The 25,113-nt window shown below is 34.8% G+C and overlaps 2 protein-coding genes across 9 annotated transcripts in view; one reads left to right on the top strand and one right to left on the bottom strand.

Annotated features, from left to right (window-relative positions):
* The window catches only part of PPIG (peptidylprolyl isomerase G), a 47,777-nt gene extending 32,582 nt beyond the window's left edge, over positions 1-15,195 (top strand). For all 8 annotated transcript variants that reach the window (XM_029934425.1, XM_029934429.1, XM_029934431.1 and 5 more), the window contains 5 exons: positions 3,959-4,172; positions 5,192-5,359; positions 6,388-6,475; positions 9,219-9,355; positions 9,548-15,195. In XM_029934425.1, coding sequence (XP_029790285.1) covers positions 3,959-4,172; positions 5,192-5,359; positions 6,388-6,475; positions 9,219-9,355; positions 9,548-10,658 — 1,718 coding nt within the window. In that variant the 3' untranslated portion in view covers positions 10,659-15,195. The remainder of the gene's footprint in view (positions 1-3,958; positions 4,173-5,191; positions 5,360-6,387; positions 6,476-9,218; positions 9,356-9,547) is intronic.
* Positions 15,196-16,701: 1,506 nt separating this feature from the next.
* The window catches only part of CCDC173 (coiled-coil domain containing 173), a 28,474-nt gene continuing 20,062 nt past the window's right edge, over positions 16,702-25,113 (bottom strand). Inside the window, exons 8-10 of the mRNA XM_029933309.1 lie at positions 23,137-23,329; positions 22,274-22,438; positions 16,702-17,146 (exon numbers count right to left, since the gene is read on the bottom strand). Of these exons, the coding sequence (XP_029789169.1) occupies positions 16,793-17,146; positions 22,274-22,438; positions 23,137-23,329 (712 nt within the window). The 3' untranslated portion in view covers positions 16,702-16,792. The remainder of the gene's footprint in view (positions 17,147-22,273; positions 22,439-23,136; positions 23,330-25,113) is intronic.

The raw sequence follows: 25,113 nt of genomic DNA, 5'->3' as shown, positions 1-25,113 counted from the left end.
AGGATAAAGATTCAGTCAGATTCACAATGTGCCTAAATCATATTTTTATTTTAGTTTAACACAGATTTTGAGACTCCAGATACATTCCATTAGAACTAATACTGATTTTGTCATGTCACTACTTTTTCCTTTTTACTCTTCTGTTCTTTAATTGCCATTTCTTTCTCAATCATTTTCTCTCCTTTTTTTTTTTGATCAGATCATAAGAAAGGGAGATGTAAACTAAATTTCATTTATAAAATAATAGCAGAAGAAAACACTTTTTTAACCGTAGAGCTTCCTAAGCTCTCTTCCCAGGCATTTTTCCTAAAACACAGTTTATTTTCCTTTTATAGTAGATGTCATCTGATACTCAGGCAGATTATATTACCATAAAAATAGTTCTGGCATTTCATATTGTTGTGATATCTTGCTTCACTCAAATGTTTTCTTGAAAAGTCATGTGTGAACTAAATAATGGTCATTTGAAATATATTCAGTACATTTGGGAGGAGGGTGGGCTTGTTTGTTAAATCAACTGCAATGTGTTTCTCATAGGAAAGAATCTTATTGCAAAATATAAGTTGGAGCTAGTAATTGTAATCAATTAAAGCATTGCTGTATTTATATGGGATATTTTTATTTTGCTTGCGTATTATGTGCTCTTAAATTTTTATTTAGAGTTACTCATTATGAATTTATTCCTTCAGTTACTTTAAGTTTGATTAACGCCTACCCACCCAACCATCTCTCAAGTTTGTAGTATTATAAGTAGATGTTTCCATTTATACATGTTTATATACCTATTCTGCCTCAACAATAGTGGTCTTAGCTTCAGGTTAATGATTGAACTCATGAGACAAAATAGACTTCATTCAGCACTAAGTTTATATAACTTTTCAAAAGGGCAATACGGGAGCACCTGGGTGGCTCAGTCAGTTTGGCAGCCAACTTTGGCCCAGGTCATGATCTCCCAGCTCATGGATTCAAGCCCCACGTTGGGCTCTGTGCTGACAGCTCAAATCATGGAACCTTCTTCAGAATGTGTGTTTCTGTCTCTCTCTGCCCATCCCCTGCTTACGCTGTCTCAAAAAGTGAAAAGTTAAAAAAAAGAAAAAAAAGATAAAGAAGGATATACAGGACAGGAAACTGAACCGTTTATATAGCAACAACATAGTGGAGAGCTCGTGATTTCCAGGTGGAGCTTGTGTGTGTCCCAGGCATCTCACACTTGTGATTTTCATGATCCTGAGGAATGTGACTGTGGGATGAAGCCATTACTGGGGATCCCTTCACCTTTTGTACCTTGCTCCCATTCTCCAGTGTGGCAGCATTTCATTGGTACTGGAAAAACTGTTTTGGCAGTGAACTGTCATTCCTTGGTGAAGGAAATAGTAACTTGAGCCAGAGTGACATTTTAAAAAAAAATTTTTTTTTTTTAATGCTTTTTGAGAGACAGAGACAGTGCGAGCAGGGGAGGGTCAGAGAGAGAGGGAGACACAGAATCCGAAACAGGCTCCAGGCTCTGAGCTAGCTGTCAGCACAGAGCCCAACGCGGGGCTCGAACCCACGAACTGTGAGATCTGACCTGAGCTGAAGCCGGACGCTTAACCGACTGAGCCACCGAGGCGCCCCGAGCCAGAGTGACATTTATCTTGGAATTAATACACTCCTATAAATTCTGAGTTAATTTCAAAAATGATTTGACCAAGTGATAAATCCTCAGGTGTTCCTGAGCTAAAGGAAAAGTTATAAACCGTGTGTTAACCCTTTCAGTTAAGATCTATAAACAACCAGTAGTCCAAAGATGTGGGGTTTTTGTCCTCTGATATTTTTTTATCATGGAAAATATCAACATATACAGAATGGTTGAAGTACTATAACCAAACAACAGTGTTTATTACCACCAACAATTAAGTCATGGTCAATCTCATTTTACTTACATCCTGGTCAGTTCTCCCTGTTATTAAAAAAATTTTTTTTAATGTTTGTTTTTTTTTTGTGAGAGAGAGAGTATGTGTGCATAACCAAGCAGGTGAGGGGCAGAGAGTGACACACAGAATCTGAAGCAGGCGTAGCTCAGAGCCTGACATGGGGCTTGAACCCACAGACTGATCTGAGCTGAAGTTATGCTTAACTGACTGAGTCACCGAAGAGCCCCTCCCTTTGGTATTTTAAAGCAAATTCTAGGCATAACATTTTATCAATAAATTTCTCATTATTTGCCTCTATAAAATGATTCTTTAAGAAAAATAGTAGTCATAAGTACGCACATACACAAACACACCTATTTCCTAAATATTCCTGACAGTGTTCAGATTTCGTACTGTTTCATTAATGTTATTTTTTTTAATATTTGAGTTTGAATTCAACTAAGATTCAGACATTAGGGTTGTAAGATTTTTGAAATTTTGTTTTTAATTTCATCTACCATCATCTTTATGTTTCCTTGAGATTTTTTGTTGAACAAGCTACGTCATTTGTCCTGTGGTGGTTCCCATTATTGCACACAATGGAGTATACTGATTGCATCTTTGTTATATAATGTGGGTTTTTTTTCCTTCTGTTTCATATAACTTCGTAGTTAGATGCATTATGGATTAGATGCATTGTGGATTTTTAAAAATTATTTTTTATGGGAACAGGAGTCACATACAAGGGTAATTTTTGTGCCCTGCAGCAGCTCTTGGTGTTAGTGCCTCATTAGGAGTTGCAAAATGATGCTGTCCTAACTCTGTAATTCCTGCTTCATTTATTCTTGGAAAACTTATGATAAAGAGCATCTTCCTTTCATCTACTGTTTGGTTAGCCTGTGGCACAGTTTATGTAAGGAAAAGCAGGTAAATGCTTTATATTTTATTTATCAGTACCACTATGAACTGATGGATTCTGATATATTTGATGTGTTCTAGTTTATTATAGTTATCCGTATATCAGTGTTGTCTCATCTTTGGCATGATTTTTAAATTAAGTCCACCATGGTTTGAATTAGAATATTTTTAGATGAATCAAGCTCTATTCAGTTTGTCTATTTCCCCAATTCTTGTAGCACACCTGGTTAACTTCACTTATTTATATTAGTTGCCTCGTCCTTAAAGCATTGAGTTTGGGGATCCATTTCAGTTAAAATAAAATTTCAATTTGAAATTATTTTTTGTAGAGATACCAATTCATAATTATTAACCATGGGTAAATGACCACACTCTGTGGTAAGTCTGCTCTTCAGCCAAGCTCAGTTTCTTAATCATTAGAGGAAAGCTCAGACATTGAAACCAGCCGGTGCCAGCGGAGTCATGTTTCTTATTTTCCACATTCACACGGCATATTTTTTTGTATGTGTTATTTCTCTTCTACAGTTCTACCTCTAATCTTGATAACAAGATAATAAGTAAAAAACCACAAGAAGATAAGAATCTTGGGCTCTTAAATACTTCTGTGCTTTTTAGAAACTGTCATTCAACTGTTTGCTAAAATTAGTGTTTTACTCCTATATGGATCTTGAAAAACATAGCAGAAGACCATGGGAGAAGGAGAGGGGGGAAAAGTTACAAACAGAGAGGAGGGAGGGAGGCAAACCACAAGAGACTTTTACATACAGAGTTGATGGGGGCGGGGGGAGAAGGGAAAGTGGGTGATGGACATTTGTGAGGAGGGCACTTGTTGGGATGAGCACTGAGTGTTGTATGGAAGCCAGTTTGACAATAAATTGTATTTTAAAAAATAAAAATGATCTAAGAATCCTAAAAAAATAAAATAAAATTAGTGTTTTAGACCTTCCTGTGATTTTTCCACAGTTCCTTGGTGTAATAGATACAACTTTGATCCATCCAACCCTAAATGTTGACTCCTTTCCTGTACCCCACAGTTGAGATATCTGGGTGAGCTAAGTGTTAAATACTGGACTTAGGGAGAATCTGCAGCAAATCTAAATTTCTGTCTGAAGAGTGTTGACCAGAAACCTTTTTGTTTCTTATTAAAGCTAAGAAAGAAGAAAAGAAAAGACATAAGTCATCATCATCATCATCCTCTTCATCTAGTGACTCAGATAGCTCAAGTGATTCTCAGTCCTCTTCTGATTCTTCTGATTCAGAAAGTGCTTCTGAAGAGAAATCAAAAAAAAGAAAAAAGAAACATAGGAAAAATTCCCGAAAACACAAGAAAGAAAAGAAGAAGCGAAAGAAAAGCAAGAAAAGGTTTTAACTTTACTTTTATATAATACTAGCTTTATATTTCTGATTCCCTTCTGTTTATAAGCATATCTATTGGGGTTTGGGATCCATTATATGGCATTGTTAAAATAGTGAAAAATATTTCATGACATGAAGTAGAAGACCATTTTTTTAAATGTTTATTACTTTTGAGAGAGACAGAGAGCATGCAGAAGAGGATCAGAGTGACAGGGAGACAGAGAATCTGAAGCAGGCTCTGAGCTATCAGCATGGAGCCTGATGCAGAGCTCAAACCCATGAGCCGCAAGATCATGACCTAAGCCAAAGTCAGACACTTAACCAACTGAGCCACCCAGGTGCCCCAAAGTATAAGACCATTTTGATTCTACAGTCTATAGATTAAATTTAGGTACATTCATTTCCATTTTCAATAAACCATTCAATTCAGTTGTTTGAGCTTAGTGAAATGATGATTTTGGTTTCATAGCTTTGTGTTTTGTGAGAGGAATACAGGATTAATGAAATTTACAGGCAACCAGTGATTATTGTCTTTATTGTGTGTAGAAGTCTCTCTCTTGCTTTTTTAGTCCTTTATTTTCTTTGTTGCTTTAATAGCACAAGAATAAAAGCAGATAGTGTCAGTGCATTTACTTTCTTTTCTGTTTGGCGGAAATACTCTATGTTTGTACTAAAACTTGTCTTAATATGCCTGTTGCCTTTAAAGCAGTTAATTTCTTTACGTACATTTTTAACTATTTAAAATTTATCAGAGTACATTGACTATGGAGTTCTATATTTTAGATCCATTTTATTGGAAAATACTTTCTGAGAATGTGATAATGGCAACAGTTGGTTTTGGTTTTTGGTTGGTTGATCAGAAGAATGAAGGAGGATTTTCCCCTTTATAATTGCATCTTTGCTGTTGGGGGCAGGATGGCATATGTAATGTGACATCTTACAAAGGAAAGAAATCCCAACCGTTGGAAATTTGGGATAGGTGCATAATAACCAAATGGAATTTGTTTTGTGTGTTTTCTGTTAAGTGCATCTAGTGAAAGTGAGACTGAAAATCTTGAAGCACAACCGCAATCTACTGTCCGTCCAGAAGAGATCCCTCCTATACCTGAAAATCGATTCCTAATGAGAAAAAGTCCCCCTAAAGCAGATGAAAAAGAAAGGAAAAACAGAGAAAGGGAGAGAGAGAGAGAGAGGTATGTGAATGTGTATATCTTGTAGAGTGCCCTGCACTCTTTAAAATCAAACTTAGAGTCTTACTTGAAACAAAATTTAATTGGTGACCTTGTCCCAGGATTGAAATCTTTTATTATAGGATAATGCTAACAAAGCTTTTTTGCTAACTATGTAACTGATAAGTGAAACTGACTTAATTCAAACAGATTCTGAGTAAAAAGTTACTTTTTTAAAAAATAAGTGCCAATACCATAAAGATGTGTTGTGGCATTTCAAACCAATTCCATTTAAAACAAGCTGTCTTACTGTGTTATTTGAATACATTAAACTTCTAAACAAATAAGAATCTTTAATAGGGCAAAAGGCTGTTTTCCATGACTAATTTATAGTATTCTAGTAATGAAAATTGGTATCACATAGAAGTTCTTTGAAAAATTTTCTCCATAAATTCACATAATTAGTAGTCTTTTTGGTTCTTTATAAATCACTCTAATAATTATGTACAAAAAAAAGATTGAGGTCTTTTTCTTATTTGTGATTAGAAATTTGTTATAAAAGTAGTAAAATTCAATGGATCTCCCCTATACTTTCACAATACAGTAAAAATATAAAAATAAGTCTTTGTAAAAAAAAAAAGTGAGTTGTGCGAAACTTGGGGTAATTTTAATGGAATGGAGTTAATTTTTCCTCGTGTTAGGAAAGAATATTTTTAAGGAAATAAATTTGACAGAAAATGTTTGAAGTACTTTGGAATGAACTTTTCAAGTACAACGTAGGTGGGTATTGTTTGTGCTAATTAAATATTAATGCATTATTTTTGAAAACATTAGCATTCCTGACTCATGGCTCTAAGTACCAGGAGCAGTCTCTAGTCATTTATAGTTGAAAAATGCTCCCATATCTTTCTAAATACCTCAAATCAATAACATTCCTGGTTGAGAACTTCTGATTTTTAAGATTTTAAATTAGTGTAGATAAGTAAAGCCAGATTCTCTAGATTCATTTTTATAAAATGGTGTGTTTTAATTTTTCCCTTGCTTCCTTTTAGTAATCCACCTAACTCCCAGCCTGCTTCATATCAGAGGCGACTTTTAGTTACTAGGTCTGGCAGGAAAATTAAAGGAAGAGGACCAAGGGTAAGTGATTCTTTTCCCAGAAATCTTAATAATATTGCATTTATCGTAAATAATTTTAGAGTGTTTCTTAAATACTGTTTTATACATAAGTAACTAAAATTTAAAGTAGATCTGAATATTCTATTATATGTTTTCTTTTTATCATAACTTCTTTGTATTGGTATTGTATTATTTGTCTTTGTATTGTATTTCTAAACTGAAAATGCATGGGATGTTAATAGATTTTCTATGTACATGGTATAAAATGAGATCAATGTCTTGTGCCCCCTTGTTAATTCCTGACCACCTGTATCTCTAATCTTGTTAAAAGTTCATAAAAATTAACCCTGCTCTTATATCTCATTTTCTTTCTCTTTACTGGATTCTTCCTATCAGAATTTAAATATCTTGTGCTTTCAAAACTTTTTAGAAACCCAGCTGTGCTTGGTATATTATTTCTTCACTTCCTACTCATTTCCTACTTCCTAAACCATTTCTGTTTGTCTTCTACCATTCTGCTAAAAATAGCACTTACTATATGGTCAGCTACATGTCACAAAATCCGGCAAGTCCTGTCAGTCGTCTTACTTAATCTCCCTCCTTTAATACTCTTTCCCCCTTTGCTTCTGTTATATTTTCTTTCTGTCTCTGGCCAGTCTGTTTTGAATTTCCAGTGCCAGTTCTTACTTCCATAGCTGGCCTTTAATACTGCAGTACCGCAGGGTTCCAGCTCTCCTCTGTGTGTGTGCTTCTTGGTGGTCTCATCGCTTTCATGGCTTCCGTGGCTACCGTATGTCGATAATTCTCAAATTCTCATTTACTCTACTGGTACCAGGGTTTAGCTGACAGCTGGCTAGTTGCCTAACACACACCTCAAACTCTGCATATATAATGTTGAGCGTGAGTACTTTCTCCTCAGACCCAATCCTCCCTTAGGTTCCTGCTCTTGGGGATGGATACCACCTCCTTTGTGGTTACTTAAAGCCCAAGAATCATTGTATTTCTCTGCCGTCCATCACCAAATCCTGTCAGTTCAACCTTCTCAGTACTTTGAAATCCATCTGTTTCTCTCAAGCTCCACTCCTACCACCTTAATTTAGTTTACCTTTGTATGGTCTCTGAACTATAAATGGCTTCCAAACTGTTCTCATGGCAGCTCTCAAACTTTTTTGTCTTACGGTCTCTTTACACTCTTAAAAAATTACTGAGGACCCAAAGGAGATTCTGTGATGTGGATTATATCCATCTATATTTACTGTTTTAGAAATGAAAACCAAGAACTATTTATTATTTTTTTTAATTTGTTAATGTTTTTTTGAGAGAGAGAGTATGAGCGGAGGAGGAGCGGGGGAGGGGGGGCGCCACAGAATCTGAAACAGACTCCAGGCTCTGAGCTGTCACATAGAGCCCAGCGTGGGGCTTGAATGCATGAACTGCGAGATCATGACCTGAGCTAAATGAAGTCAGTCGCTTAACCAACTAAGTCACCCAGATGCCCCCAAACCAAGAATTATTTAAAATACAGAAATGTATACACACATTCCATTAGCAATGAAAGCAAAGACATTAAAATGTCGGGTAGTCTGTGAAAAACTCTACTGTACAATAATGAAAGAACGAATGTGAAAAAGGCAAGTAACATGATCTAGTGAAAATAGTTTTGGCTTCACAGATCCCCTGAATCTTGGGATCCCTAGATCACATTTAGAGATTCACTGATAACAATTCTTTCTCTAAACAGCATCCACAATAGTCATTTAAAAATGAAAATCTGGTTATGTTACTCCTTTGCCATTGCTCTTAGGGTAAATCCACAATTTTTACCATGGCCTATGAGACCTCACAAAATCTAGTCCTTGCTTACCTTATCAGTGCTATCCAGTACTACTTTCCCTTGCAGTTTTTATATTCAGTCATACTGATCTATCTTGTTTGTGATCATTTCTAACAAATGCTATTTTTCCTGTCTCAGAACTTACAAATACCATATTTCTCATGCTTCACGTGTTCTTACTTACCTATCCATTCTCATTTTTACTTCCTTTTTATTACCCTTGCATATGTAACTCCTCATACATGTTGTTAGTTTTCTGCTTTTTCACTTATATTTAAGTTTCCCTGTACCAAGCCCAATCTCTCTGTTATATATTCTGTGAGCACCTTGTACTTCTTTTACACTGATTCTAATTGTAGCTGCATTTATCCTTATTAGTATCCATGATTCTGTATCTGTCTGTGGGTTTCCTAGCCCTGTATAATACAACTTCTCAAAGACCAAAATCCAGATAGATCTCAGCTCACTAATGTGTCCTCAGTACGTGGTAAAGCGGTTGATCCTCCTAAGAGCTGAGTAAATACTGGTGGAATAAATGAACATCTATGCATTTACTGCATTTTTCTCATAATTTGGGAAATGTTTGCTTTGAGACAATGTATCAAGAATACATATTTCCAAATTGGAACTTGGCAACTAGTAAGGGTTCCTGTAATTATTATGCTCCGGTAGCATCACTTAAATAGGACAGTTCTACAGAGAGGACATGAGTGGCTAGAGTTTGTGTGCCTCTAATGCTTTTTTTACGGGGAATTTACAGTGTGGGAGTCTGTTTAAAGTATTTTCACCTCACTGGTTTCATACCTGAAAATTAGAAAATTTTAGTTATTATAGAGGGTTTACTTGAACCTAGAAAGGTATACATTTTGGTTATTATTGTAGTGCGTTTATATTTTTATGTTAATTTTTTTCCTTCTTTATTTTCTTAAGCGTTACCGAACTCCTTCTAGATCCAGATCAAGGGATCGTTTCAGACGTAGTGAGACTCCTCCACATTGGAGGCAAGAGATGCAGAGAGCACAAAGAATGAGGGTATCAAGTGGTGAAAGATGGATCAAAGGGGATAAGTAAGATTTAACTATATTATTTCAAATGTAGTGACAAGTATTTTTTTACTCTTGTACATAAAGTTTTATTTATAGCCATTTCATTTGTTTCTGTATATTTAAAGGAAAATATAATATCATTTTAGTTAATAATGGACACCATCCCTTTTCTAATAAAATTTCCAAAAAACTTTTTTTCTCCTCATTTTTTAGGAGTGAATTAAATGAACTAAAAGAAAATCAAAGAAGCCCAGTTAGAGTAAAAGAGAAAAAAATAACTGATCACAGGCATGTGTCTGAGAGTCCTAACAGAAAAAATGAAAAGGAAAAGAAAGTTAAAGACCATAAATCTAACAGCAAGGAGAGAGACATCAGAAGAAATTCAGAAAAAGATGATAAATATAACAAAAACAAAGTGAAGAAAAGGGCCAAATCTAAAAGTAGGAGTAAGAGCAAAGAGAAATCAAAGAGTAAAGAAAGAGATACAAAGCATAATAGACATGAAGAAAAGAGGATGAGGTCAAGGAGTAAAGAAAGGGATCATGAGATTGTTAAAGAAAAAGAAAAGTGTGATTCTAAAGGAAAGGATCAGGAAAGGAGTAGAAGTAAAGAGAAATCTAAACAGTTAGAATCAAAAAGTAATGAGCATGATCATAATAAAAGTAAAGAAAAAGATAGACGTGCACAGTCTAGAAGTAGAGAACGTGATGTCACTAAAGGCAAACACAGTTACAATAGTAGAACAAGAGACCGAAGCAGAAGTAGGGACAGGAGCAGAAGGGTGCGATCGAGAAGCCATGACCGAGATCGCAGCAGGAGCAAGGAGTACCATAGATACAGGGAGCAGGAGTACAGGAGAAGAGGAAGGTCCCGGAGCCGAGAGAGAAGAACAACACCAGGAAGATCGAGAAGTAAGGATAGGAGGAGGAGGAGAAGAGATTCACGGAGCTCAGAGAGAGAAGAAAGTCAAAGCAGGAACAAAGAAAAATATAGGAACCAAGAAGGCAAAAGTTCACACAGGAAAGAAAATTCTGAGGGTGAGAAGAGAATGTACTCTAAAAATCGTGATCATAATAGTTCAAATAATAACAGGGAAAAAAAGGCTGATAGAGATCAAAGTCCATTCTCAAAAATAAAACACAGTAGTCAGGACAATGAATTAAAGTTCTCCACATTGAAAAATAAGGAGGATGAGAAGACCAGGTCCTCAGTGGAAAAAGAAAACCAAAAATCAAAGGGTCAAGAAAATGACCACATACATGATAAAAATAAAAAATTTGATCATGAATCAAGCCCTGGAACAGATGAAGACAAAAGTGGATGAGTGAGTTGTGTACACTTCTTATTTCCATTCTGTCTCAGATTTTAAGTTTTAGAGACTTGCTGATGAATCTTCTTTATGTTGTTTTCCTCTTCTCATTGTTTTGGGGTTTTATGTTTGTCCTTTTTTTTTTTTTTTTTAACGTGGACTTTATTGAGTTGATCTTTTGATAATCTGCAACCTGAATAATTTGTACTGCTAAAGTTTTAATAAACTTGAAATGAGAAAAACATTTTGGTGTAATACTGTGTGCTGTGTTTAACTATTTCATGTATGTATTTTTGTGTTGCAACAATCAGCCAATAATAGCAAACATGCTTCTCTACACCCCAGTTTGTGTGTGATCAGCCAGTTCAAAACAAGGGTAACTGATTGTTGGAATACATTGTTACATAAGCTTTGTTTCTCATAATTAAAGTAACTTTAGAAGCCACTAGGTGGAAGAAATCTTGTGTAGATTTTCTGACTGCATCTGTAATAGAGGCTTCCCGCAGCACAACAGCTTTTAATTATACGGAAAAGCAGGATCCTAATAACTTGAGATCTTAAGCCATCACTTTTGTTTTTTAGGAATTTGTGCTTTAAAATATTTATATTGCACTTCCTATGTTGTTCTTTATAATTCCATTCATAGCTTGATTCATACTAACATTTTTCCTACCTAGTTTTATTTTACTTAACTGTCTACAAAAATAGTTGAGTTCTTTTTTTCAGTTGATGTACTGATTTAGTTTGACTTGCTGTTATACAGCATTTGACAAGAACTTACCTTGGAAGGTGAGATTGTAATTCTCAATTCTGTGTTGCTTTTGATCTTGAAGAGATGAAACTTTTGCTTTGGGGAACATCATTTTATTTTTATTATCATTACCCTTCTCTAAAATGAAGATACTTTAGTCACTAAAATATACCACTTGTGCAGGTCTTTAAGTTAGACAGATTCTAAAAATTGTTAGTATTGACATTAACTTCCAAGACTTCTCTTTTGGCCACTGATCTATAGAGAGTTGAGTGATAGCTCTGCATGGTTGCTGTTTTGGTTTTGTTTTGTTTTTGTTTTTTTAACTTGAGCTGGCTTTAAATCTCATAGCTGGGAGTTTCAAATGGCAAGAAAATGCACCTTTTCTATATATGTATCACAGTAGGGTATAGCATGTTTATGACTCTGATTTCTTTCTATTCAGATGGCTTTATACCATTATTGTTAACATTATTTTAGCTTGGCATGTATAACATTGCCACATAGAGTAGAATAGAACGTTGCAAAATTTGATAGCTTACAGAGTTAAACAGTAAAGTTACCCAAAGTCCATTTAGAATTTTGTGTGTTGTATATTGCTATTTTTGTGATGTGTGGCCTTTTTTCCTGTAATTTCTCTTCTAAATAAAATATTGAACATCCAGCAAACACGAAACCTGCCTCATTTGAAAAGAAACTTCAGAATTCCAATTAATAGTAGTCTTTACAGTGTTTTGTACTTCAATATTTTTCAATGTAGTGTCACCTTTTAACCAAGGTAGCTTCTTGGAAAACCCAGTAACTACTCAGTGCTGTTTGTACTGAGCAAAGCAGTGCTTAACATAATACTTCCCATTATTGATTAATAGAGTAATGACACATTTGGCATTGTGGTAGCTGTTTGTATAATGAATAGTAGGTAATGATTATAAAATTGTCTGGACTATCTTGAAGCAAATTTCCACAATGACGTCCGTCCTTTTAAGTTTATTTTCCTGATCATAATGGTGATATTTATGGTGATCATAATGGTGAATTTATGATAATCTGGGGTGATTGATTCCTTAGAGACTTAAACCACAAACCCTACTTTAGGGATGATTGAATCTTGAGTTCCCAAAATGTATAATCTGTAACATTTTAAATTACTGTCTTAAAATTCAGTAAGCTGCATTTTAAAAATCTGTTATAAACTATTTGAGCTTCAAGAAAGGTGCTATTTAGGAAAGGATTTCTAACAACAACAAACCCATGCTAAGCAAAAACACTTAATGTTGTCTGATTCCAGAGCTTGATCTACTAAGAATTATAGACCAGTAACCATAAGGGGAAAAATTCATTAATTTCTGTAAATAATTCTCTCCTGTTCGGATTATCAAAAGAGCAACTCCATGCCAAGATCTATAGACATTTAAACTTTTTTACAATAGAACAGATATGATGAAATTGAGATGAGAGATGACAATCACATTTTATTTTCAAAATATGAAAATATTTAGGAAATAATTAAACAGCAGTATCTATACCTCAAGTCTGGCTTTGCATCTGAATAGCACGTAGCTCAAACAGTCCTTTTAGTACATTTATAATAGTTGTGCCACCTTTAGCTTTTACTTTGAATATACTCCTTCCTAAAAGCTGGCTCTTTTTTTTCCTGTCAGATCGATTTTATAGTTATGTCTGAGCTTATGGTTTACCTCAAACTATCTTCAACTTCATATTCGCTAAAGATATTTAATTGGTTTATTGTTTGGCAATATCTGAAATTTTTTTTTATGATTTCATTCTATTTTGGGTTAACTGCCACAGAAATTGACACTACAGAGAGATTAATGTTAATGAGCTGTAAAGAATCTACTAGGTTGTTTTGAAATATTTTTAAATTCCTCTACAGTTAATGAGTTCATAGAGTATTGTAGGCCCATCTTAGCACAAGCGTGATACTGATTCAAATTGGCTTTGCTGAGTGGCCTTTGATTCTTGGACCCAGTGAAAGATATGAAACTGAAAAGCAAGTATTTCTTAATATTATGGACAGGAACACATTGGGTTTCCAGTATTTTGAGTAGTGCTATTAATGGACAATTCTGATTCACTTTCAAGTTAGTTTATGGGACAAGTTTGGTTTTTTGGTTTGGTTTTTTTGGTTGGTTGGTTGGTTGGTTGGTTGGTTGTTTTCTGTAGCTCATTGTGCTTTACTCTAGGGTTTTTTCCATCACACTTTGAACCTTTTTATAACTTGTTCCCTTTACCTTAACTGGAAGGTACTTTAAAATATACACAGTATACAGTTGATTGTTGTAAAGAAACATAAAATGGTTATTTTTCTGTCTTTTGGTCATGTTTACTGTAATTATTCAATTTAGTATTCATACATTTACAGTTGAATAAACTCTCCAAGGATTGTAGATCTATAACCTGTTTATGGTGAAAAGATTTGTTTTGTTGCAAATAATTGTTTTCAAAACTCCAGGAAGTACAGCATTGGCTGAAACATGCCCATAGCGGGTTCCCCAGCTGCCTTGAAAGGATTCAGACAAATGCAGACTCTGGCCTGTGACACAAGAAGTAAATATTGAAAAAAATCACAGAATTTAAAAATCAGCAGGGTTGGAGAAGGGAGTTGAGGGGTGTCGTTTGTTTTTAGGTATAGGAGGAAGTGATGCAGTTAATTTGTGTTTCTGCCATTTTTGTTTTTAAGCAAATTCCTGTTACCAAAAGCCTATGCTGTATATTTTGTTTCTCTTTTGTGTGTTTCTAGTACTTTGAAGTGATAAATGAATTGGGTGTTGTGGAGATGTTAAAAGTTGTGGCTGCTCTCTTTGTAGAAGGGAAAAATTCAAATGAAGTTAACACACTTCTTTTCCTAGCTCAAAAGTCACTGTGATGTATATTTTTTTAATGAAATTTAGGAATAAAGCTGTTGTCACAATTGTATAATTAGTTTCAAAATGCTGCTTCTCTTATCATTAGTCTAGTAACTGTTAAAACTGTTTTCTGCAAACTGCATTTTACAGAATTTAAACTCTGAAACTATCAACTTTTATAGTTAAACATTGTATTAAATAAACTATAACAGTTTGTTTTTGTATTTTTAAGATTACTGTTGTATTAGTTATTCAACCTTTATTTTTTATTAAAAGTAATGAAGATAAATCAACTAAAATACTTTTATTTTACCCATGGGGATATAGAATTTGTATTAGGATAAACTGAGCAAAGAGTTCAACAATACTGAACTTCTTTAAGAATTTAGTCAGGAGTGATGACTTCTAGAAGGTTTGGAGATAAATTCTAGTGTAAATGTTTAATCATAATGCTTCAGATTGCAATGTGTCTTTTGCCTCAGCAAACGTTAGATTTGAAACTTGGATTACTATATACTGGAATGCTACCATTTGCTTTTTAATTCCTCCAAATTTCTCAACATTGGGAACACTGTATTATATCCTGTGCCTGCCAGTTTTACTATAACACTTAACATTGTAAAGCCATATAGATGTTAATTGAGTCGTAAAACAAATTGTCTAGTTTTTGGTTTCTTGTTTGGTTTAATTTTTATTTAAATTAGGTATATTTAGGGAAAATGCACCAACTTGAAAGTTAGTCACTGAAAATATATATGGTTAGATAAAAATGTTCTGACCATTCAGTGGTTTGTATATGTTAACAGGTGGTTTTAAATTCTCAAATTCTGGAGTGTTTTTAAATGCTTTATTTAGCCAGGAGGATATGTAAAAATGTGAGTGCTTCATATGGACTGTGTAAATTAATTGTGTATTAAAATACTTTTAGTATCAATTTGCTTTTTCTATTTTCATTGCTTTTTAGGTTTCCTTCTTAAACATATTTCCCAACCTAAGAGTGTATTTCTTTTTTATTTTTAAGCACGGATTCAGTTTTTATACCTCCTACCCCCATACCCAAACGTCTTAGCCACACATCTTAGCTATGGATTTCTTTCTTTTTTTTTTTTTTTTTTAGGTTTATTTATTTTGAGAGAGAGAGAATATGAGCATGGGAGGGGCAGAGACAGAGGGGGAAAGAGAGAATCCTGAGCAGCCTCACACAAGGCTCAATCCCACAAACCATGAGATCAGGAGCTGAGCAGAAATCAAGAGTTGGATGCTTAACTGAGCCACCCAGGCGCCCCTGGCTATGGATTTATCAGATTGGCAGGTCACAGCAGTTGTGTTTCCACTGCTTGGAGTGCTTTACAACTCAATTGTTTTCACTCAGTTGTTTCGTGATTAATTTTAAAACTTTGCATAAGCCTTTTTGTTTTTAATGTGCTTATTAACTCTAGTAGAAAGCCCAGCCTAATTTAAAACAATCAAACTGTAGATGTAAGGGGGAAAAAACTAGTAAAAAGTCTTTGGCGTTTTGTGTTCTTCACTCTAAGTTGGTTATAAAAACATTTATGAAATTAACCATTTTGTAGAAATGTTGTTTTATAATGTGAAGAGAACTTCATCCAAAAATAATACCCCTAAGTACTGTACAGTACTCTCTAAAACGGAATTTAAAGAAAACGACACATGGCAGAGGTTCCCAGACTTATTAGTTCATTGGGCCTTAGCATCTGGGTGATTTTAACGTGGTGACAACCCTAGGCCAAAAAAAAATACTAGCAATTTAGTAGCCATGTGAAAAAGGAAAAATCACTTGTATTTCACCCAAATGCAGTTACCAATGGAATGTGTGAAACTTGATCAAATTGCACATATAACTACTTGTAGAAGAATTACTTCAGGCAACTTGAAAACAGTAATTTGCACATGTCTAGTGAGATATCTATAAAATTAACCACAAAGAAATCATAAACTCCATCATATTGCTAGTAATAATAATGGTAGTGTTTTTTGAAACAAAATTATGTACTGAAGGATAAATTTCTGCTGAAGAGAAAAGTACTTGGCAATGGAGTATTCAATTACAAAAAAGGAACAACGTACTGATAATGGTACAACATGGACAAAACCTGAAAATAAATAACTAAATGAAATAGGCTGGACCCAAAAGGCCACGATGTGATTCCATTTATATGAAATATCCCAAATAGGCAAATCTGTAGAGAGGAAGTGGATTAGTGGTTGCCAGAAGCTATGTAGAGGGAGAGGGCATGGGAAGTAACTGCTTGGGTACAGGTTTTCCATTTGGAGCAATGAAATCAGTATCTTGGAACTAGATAATGGTAATGATTACACAATACTATGAATATACTTAATGCCACAGTACGTATTTTTTAAAGGCTAAAGTTACATGTTTTATTTTGTGTATTATCAAGGGTGAATCAATTAGACATGATTACACTTAGATGAAGAGCAGCTTTATTAACAAATATAAACAAAATTTATTTGTAGCTCATAATATTAGCTACACCTTAATCTTCTCAATCTTAAACTTTTTTCGGCCATGTAAAACCTAGACTTCCCTTAGACTTTTGTAAATTATGTTTTGATCCCTGAGAGTTATAAAAAGGGAGCTGGACTCCAGTGACATCATTTACCTGATAACTGGGCCTTAATCTACCTCTCTCCACAAAAACTGGTCCACGGCCACCTCCATGTCCCTCCTGTACAGCTTTTACAAGAGGATAAATGTATTTATTTGTTGATTCAGACTCAAGTTCAATTACTTCTCTGGCATAATCCTGAAATTCCTTCTCCTTTTCAGCTATGAGGTCTTCGGTAAGTCTGCAGTACTCTAATTCTGCTTGTTTTTCTTGCTTTGCATTAAATTTATTTCTGACCTATTTGAGAAAGAAAGAAAGTGTAATTTCATATTGGTGTGATCAATTTTCTAAGTAAACATAGCATTTGAAGTTGTTAATAACACTTTTTTCTAAACATTGATACATGACAAATTCAGACTTAACAGCCATACCTGACCCTTCCTTGAACAACATGGGGGTTAGGGACACCAACCCCTGGCACAGTGAAAAATTCATGTATAAATTTTGACTCCCCCAAATTTTACTAATAACCTACTGTTGACCAGAAGCCTTCAATACATTTTATATACATATATGTATTCAATGCTGCATTGTTAATGCCTTTTTCTTATTATTTTTTTAATTTCTAGGCTATGTGGTTCATCTGGAAGTTTTTTCAAATGGTAGCAAATCTCAAAAAAATTCCAATGTATTTACTGAAAAAAATCCATGTGTAAGTGGACCCCCATAGTTCAAACCTGTGGTGTTCAGGGGGCGCTGGTATGTACTCTATAATTCAAACTCTCCATGCTTCTCACAGTAGTATGCTCAAAGTAGTGGCTCAGAGAAACTTAATGGCCTTAGGCAGTAACATATCTTCAAGCAAATAATATAGCAAAATAGTTAAGAACAGGAGCTTTGGATGAAAACTGAGTGTAGAATGCAGTTTCTACTGATTATAAAAATGTATACTTTGGCAGGTGTAGAAGACCTACCAATCACTGTTCCCAATCTATTCTCTATTTTTTTTTAATAATCTCTACATGCAACATAGATAACTTTCTGTCTTAACATTTTAAGAAATGCTGAGTTTGTCAAAAGTTTTGTGATTTTTGTCCACTTACATATTTAATATTCATAAAAATATTTTTCTAAGCCAGTAACCAACACCAGTATAAAATAGTAGCCCAAATCTGATATCAACCATAAATTATTTACACAGAGAGCAACCACAAAAATATCTAATACTAAATTTTTATCTGCTATAATTCAAAATTAAGTCTTACATGCTTTAAAAAAAAAAGGCTTATGTGTTACTTGAATTAATGATACAATATACAATATCAAAAGTTTGAAAAAGTAGAAAATGACATTCAAAAAGATTGAGAAAAAGAAGCAGCACAAAAACTCATAAAAGCTATAATTTGGGAATTGCAGGGAAATTGGGATATGTTCATTTAGCAGCAGTTTGTAGAAAGATACTAAGGAAGTAGAGAAAGGAAGTGACAGTGGAAGTGAAGGATTACCATAAGGGTTATAAGATCGATGCCTCAATTTTGATATCCATTAAGCATAAATAGATTTATACAGAAACTTCAAAAATATTGTACTGCATTCCTAAAAATTGTTACAGATGGGGGTAAAGTAATAAGCATTGTTGGAGGATGCTAGAGAGCTAATTATTTTGAATACTGAAAAATAAAAGGAAATTATTAAGTACTTATCCTATCTTTAAAAAATGTACCTCAGGAAAAAAAAATGTACCTCAGGGAAACTAAGTTGTTGATCCTGAAAAGTTATTTGATGATTTGAGCATATGAATAAGAGGAAATGATAGAATATCATTATCTTGCCACCTCATGAACTAAGAGGTCTAGGCAATGATCATCAAAGGCTATTCATGTCACAGAAAATGACAACAGTCATTAGGTGCCTTCTGATGGAATTAACACCACCACCTAAGAATTTTCACTAAAAGATTTGAACCTGAATCTGACCCCCATTAAATTTTACCTGAAATGCAAGGAACATAATAAACTACATCACAGGGATTCAACGATAAAAATCCAGACTAGTAATTCCCAAAGACAAGGAACTGTCAACTAGTAAAACCGTCCAACAAATAAATTGCAAGACAAACACAGTAAAGATGAAGAGGCAGAATTTAAGACAAAAAAGAGGATGGGGTGGAGGAGGAGTGTTAGATAAAAGAGACTTAAAAGATATAATCACTTAGAATACGTGGAGATTGTTTCATTCTGATTAAAACAATTAACAGGTGCCTGGGGCTGACTCAGTTGGTAGAGCATCCGACTTTCTTTTTTTTAACATTTTTATTTATTATTGAGAGAGAGAGAGCACGAGCAGGGAAGGGGCAGAGAGAAGGGGAGACACAGAATCTGAAGGAGGCTCTAGGCTCTGAGCTGTCAGCACAGAGCCCAATGCAGGGCTTGAACTCACAAACCACAAGATCATGACCTGAGCTGAAGTCGGATACTTAACTGAGCCAGTCAGGCACCCCAACATGTGACTCTTGACCTCAGGGTTGTGAATTTAAGCCCCACATGACGTGTGGAGTCTACTTTTTTAAAAAAATTGAACAAAACCAACAAACTAAAGATTATGCGAAAATTTGAAGGAAATGTAAACACTGAATATTAATTGATTTAGACCTGATAATGAAATTGCATAGAGTCCCTGCGTTTTAAAGATATATACTGAGATATGGTGATAAAATGATATCTGGTATTTGCTTCAAAATAATTTGGCAGATCCTACTTCTGGCAATGACTACATGAGGAAGTTGGCCATTTCCTCTCCACAAAAAAACAAGTTTATTATTAAAAATTATTAAAGTCTCTATTTCAGAGCACTGTTAAGTGATGATGTATAGGCAACTACTTGAGAAATGTGTTTTCATGAAAAACTGCTACTAAATCTGGTAAGAATGGCAAGCTTATGGCACTCTTGTCTGGGGGACATTGCTATCCCTTTAGCTCAGGTGGTGATAACTTGCAGATTTGCTGACGGTGATAACAGATTCCATTTAGGTTGGGTAGCAAAGCGGCTAGAAATTTAAGGGGGAGGGGTCTGGAAGTGAGATGGGTATAGGACTGAAATAATAAACTATGGACATCCTTGACTATGTAAACACTAAACTACACATTCACACAGGAGACCCCAGGGAGCTTAGCAAAAATTAAAAGCCAGAGGAAACTGAATTTGCTGTTCTTAGAAATAACATCCTCGGGGTGCCTAGGTGGCTCAGTTGGTTAAGTGTCTGACTTCAGCTCAAGTCATGATCTCATAGTTCATGGGTTTGAGCCCCATGTTTGAGCCTGGAGCCTATCTTCGGATTCCGTATCTCCCTCTTTCTCTGACCCTCCTCTGCTTGCACTGTCTCTGTCTCTCAAAAATAAATAAAAAACAAACAAAAAATAAATAAATGACATCCTCAACCTATACACAACTTGTACAGCAGAAGTAACAGCATTACTGGCTTAACATAACTGAACTGAACATAAACTCCACCCACATTATTGGTTGACTATCAAATAGTCAATCTGCTGAAAGCCAAAAATAGAAACATTTTTTAAACCAGCAAGGGAAAAATGATACATCACACTTAGGAGACCAATAATATGATTAATAGCAGATTTCTTATTATAAACAATGAAGGCCAGAAGACATTGGAACAATACATTCAAAGGGCTGTGGGGAAATGATATCCAGTAATTTATACTCAATGAAATGAAAACAAAGATATTTCCATAAATACATAAACTGAAATAGTTTATTGCTAACCCATCTGTGCCTAATAGAACTGGCCAATAAACATGAAAAGATGCTCAACATCACTAATCATTAGGGAAATGCAAATGAAAACCACAGGTGAAATACCACCTCAAACCTACTACAATGGCTATTATAAACAACAACAAAACCAGCAATCCCATAGCACAACTAATGTTGAGAATTTGGAGAAATCAGAGCCCTTGAATATTGATGGTGAGAAATAAACGGTTCAGCTTTATAGAAAATTGAATGGTGGTTCTTTAAAAAGTTAAACCTAGAATTATCATATGACCCAGGAATTCTATTTCTGTGTATATAGACAAAAGAATTAAAAGCAGGACTCAACATATTTGTATACCACAGAAGCATTATTCACAGTAGCCAAAAGATGGATACAACCCAGATGTCCACTGATGGATGGATGTACAAAGAAAATGTACATACACACATACAATGGAATATTATTCAGCCTTAATAAAGGAAATTCTGACAATATGCTGCAACATGGATGAATCTTGAAGGCATTATGCTAAGTAAAATAATACAGATACAGAAGGACAAATATTGTATGATTCCACTAATATGAGGTACCTGGAATATTCATATCATAGAGACAGAAAGTAGAATAGTGGTTACCAGGGGCTGGGAGAAAGGGGGAATGAAAAATTACTATTTAACGGTACGGAGTTTCAGTGTAGAAAGATGAAAAAGTTATGGAGATGGATAATGATAATAAATGCACTTACTGGCCCTGAACTATACATTGAAAAATGGTTAAAATAGTAAATTTTATGCATGTTCTACCATATTAAAAAGATATTAAAACAACAATAAGAAAACAAACAATCCAGGGACACATGGGTGGCTCAATTGGTTAAGCACCTGACTCAGTTTCGGCTTGGGTCATGATCTCCCAGTTCGTGAGTTTGAGCCCTGCGTCAGACTCTGTACTGACGGTGCCGGATCTGCTTAGGATTCTCTCTCCCTCTCTCTGCCTCGCCCTTGGTCATGCTCTCATACAAATGGCTATGAAGGACATGAAAAGGCCTTCATAATCTTTAGTTATTAGGGAAATGCAAAACAAAACCATGAGATATCACTATACTATAAGTGGTTAAAATTAAAGGATACAGATACTAAGTGTTGATGAGGATGTGGAACAAACTTGTCCTCACATATGCTGCTGGTAGGAATGGAAGATGGTATAGCTATTTTGGCAAACACTTGTAAGTCATAAATGATTGGATGCCGGGTCCTCTGCACATATTCTAAAATCTCTGGTATCCCTATTCACCCAGCTCTGAAACCTAGGAGATCTCGGTCAACATAATCTCTGGGTTACAGTTATAACAACGGGGAAAACTCAAACAAAGATAAGCATTATGACCTGCCATATGCATTTCATTTTCTTTAATAGTTGCTAAAGCACAATAGACCCTGAAGAAAAAGAAATATTTGTGCAAAAGACATAAACTTAGTATGGGAATGTCAATACATATAAAAACTCTTTTTTTTATATATTTTATTGTGTCCTAATCATAGTGATCATCTGATCCTATTTGATAAGGAAGCCATCTGGGAAAACAGAAAACTAGCATGAACTCTACATATTTATTGCTAAAATAAGTATAAACATTTAAGAATAATTACCATTTGCTGAATCTGAGCATCTCGAACTTCTTGACGTTCTTTATCAGCTTTGCGTTTTTTCTCCTTTTCATGCTCCTGGAAAATCTGATCTGCTTTCATGATAGCCAGCAATTGTTCTTTAGACTCTAGTTTTCTCTGTCTTTCTTCTTCCTCTTTATTTTTCATCTAGATGTTAAAAAAAAGGCAAAGGAAAAAATGTTTTTATCAACCAGTGCTCTCTAATAAAACACAGAGAAAGCTCCAAGCAGAAAGCCACCAGGAGCAATGCAAGGGCAGAAAATTTACATGCACCTGGGCTGGCTCCCAAATGGCCAGTTTTCTTCTATTTCTCCAATAACAGGAAACACAGACTGAAAACTTGAATAATATCAGTGGTTTAAAAAGTAAAATACTGGAACAGAATAGCAAGATCTTCTTACAGTAAGGGAATATTTGTAGGTAAAAAATTAATTGCTACAATGTTCATATATTATCCAAATTAAATGTTATGATGGTCAGTTATGAAGGAGATAAGGATTATCTGAAGGATTAAGAAATACAGAAATGCAAAAGTGTGTTTTTTACTTGGTTTGTCTTAACATTCAAAGGTGTGTTAAGTGAATAACAGTGTTTACATTTCAGATGGTTCTGAAACAGAAGCATCTATCTTTGCATCTATCAATATCTTATTTGTAGTTGATTATCATGCGATATTCTGCTAGAAGGTAAATAGGTCTGGTTTTAAGAATATAGGTAGGTAATTAGCACATTGTTTTCCAAATCTTTGTTAGTTTTTTTGTCAGAGGGGCAGAGGTAGTGGAGACTACCATGGAAAGGGCTTATCTTTGTTTTTGTTTTTTATTTGTCATAATTGAATTGCTTACCACAACAGCTCTATATTCTGCAATCGCTTTTAATTCTGCTTTGTTTTTTTCATATTTTTCTCTTTCTTTTTTTTCCCATTCAGCCTCAGCTTCTGCAATATCTCTAGCAATAATCAAATCTTCATTGTCAAGTTTCTCTTTCATTAGTTCACTCAGGAAGTTATTTATTCTTTGTCTCCTTTCTTCCATTAGCCTATAACAAAATAACCAGCACTCATTCAGTCTTCACGAATAGATTTGTTATGAAGCCAATATCATTTTACTAGAAATCATATATTTTATAGCCTTTTACAAGACTTAAAAAGAGCCCCATTGCTCTTCATATATACTGATTATTTTAACTGGGAACTATTTTTAATACTTTATTTTTAAAATATTTTTTAATGTTTATTTTATTTTTGAGAGACAGAGCATAGAGAAAGAGAGACACACACAGAATCTGAAGCAGGTTCCAGGCTCTGAGCTGTCGGTGCAGAGCTCGAGGCTGGGCCTGAACACGAACCGTGAGATCATGACTTGAGCTGAAGCTGGAGGCTTAACCGACGGAGCCACCCAGGCGCCCAATACTTTATTTTAGAATAAAGTATATTTTGGTTTTTTTTTTTTAAGAATAAAAGTAGTTTAGAAAAGATATTTTGAAAATCCAAAGGGAGTAATACATGTAATATCTTGCATGGGTGTGTGTGTGTGTGTGTGTAGGAAATAAAGTATTAAAATTCTCACAATGAAAATTTTTTCAAAAGTATCAGATTACCCTGCTTACTTGAACACTAGAGGCTTAGGTCATAAAATAAATCAAAGGCATTTCTTTAAGTGAAATCTCAAAAATATCTAGTAAAAGTTACCAAAATCTTGAAGAAATCCACCCTATGACTATATCTTGTTTACAATTTGTTCATAGCACTTTATTGACTTCATCTATTTATATGAAGATAAACAACTCTCCTTTCATACTTGGAGTTTCCTGAGATCAGAGACGAGGTTAGTAAGTCCTCTCTCTAATTCAGAGCCAAGCATGGTGCCTGGCACATCCAACAGTAACTGGGTATTTGCTAAAGAAGTAGGGACATTTTCATAGAAGATTGGGTGAAAAACACTTTTAAATTTAGATATGACAGATTCACTAATTTATTGAGTGAATTTGAAAAGCAATGTGGGAGATACGGTAATAAAGGACACGGCGCATATCCCAAGGAAATTATAAAGTGGAGAAAAGACATTTATGCAAATAACTACACAAGGCAAAGTATGATAGGCTCTGTGAGAAAGCTAGAAAGTGATATATTCAGATGAGAAAAAAGACAGGTTTCATGGAAAAGGTGACATTGAATCTAGGCTTCAAAAACAATATTCTAAACACCTTTTTGATTGCCTACTATGCTCCAGACTCTATTCCAGGTGCTGGGGACATAACAATAAATAAAAACATTAAAAATCTCTGCTCTTATAAAACTTTCATTATAGCCAGGGTAGAGGGATAGTAAACAAAGTAAATAATTAGAATAGCGCCACATCACACAATGAGGAAAAAGAAAACAAACAGATAAGCCATGTGGGGAGTGTAGCTGTAAGCCTAACTTAGGTAGGCATGGAAGGCCTCAACAAGGAGGCAAAACATAATGACCTGAAAGAGTGAAAGGAGGGAAGCATTCCCCAGAAAGGGGACAGAAGACGTTCCGTGTGAGCGAGTCAGAGGCAACAAAGGAGAGGCCAGTATGAGATGAAGTCTGAGAGATGAGGCGGGGGCAGCTGGGACTTAGGAGTCCCTCATGGGCCTTCATAAACATGTGTGATGGGCAGCCATGAGAACATTCTGCCAAGGAAAAAGTAGATCTAGACAGAGACAGGAAGTACTGCAACGGGCCTCCTACTCTCCTTCACCTCGTCTCAAACTTCTCATTAAGGTGAGCAATGGCCTCCATATCTGATGGACATTTCATTTTTTAAAATACCATTTAATCCCTCTGTTGATGTAAC

This window comes from Suricata suricatta, chromosome 3 (assembly GCF_006229205.1).
Source record: "Suricata suricatta isolate VVHF042 chromosome 3, meerkat_22Aug2017_6uvM2_HiC, whole genome shotgun sequence".
Lineage (NCBI taxonomy): Eukaryota > Metazoa > Chordata > Mammalia > Carnivora > Herpestidae > Suricata > Suricata suricatta.
The sequence above is the reverse complement of the archived record's forward strand: the minus strand, read 5'-3'. Positions and strand labels throughout refer to the sequence as shown.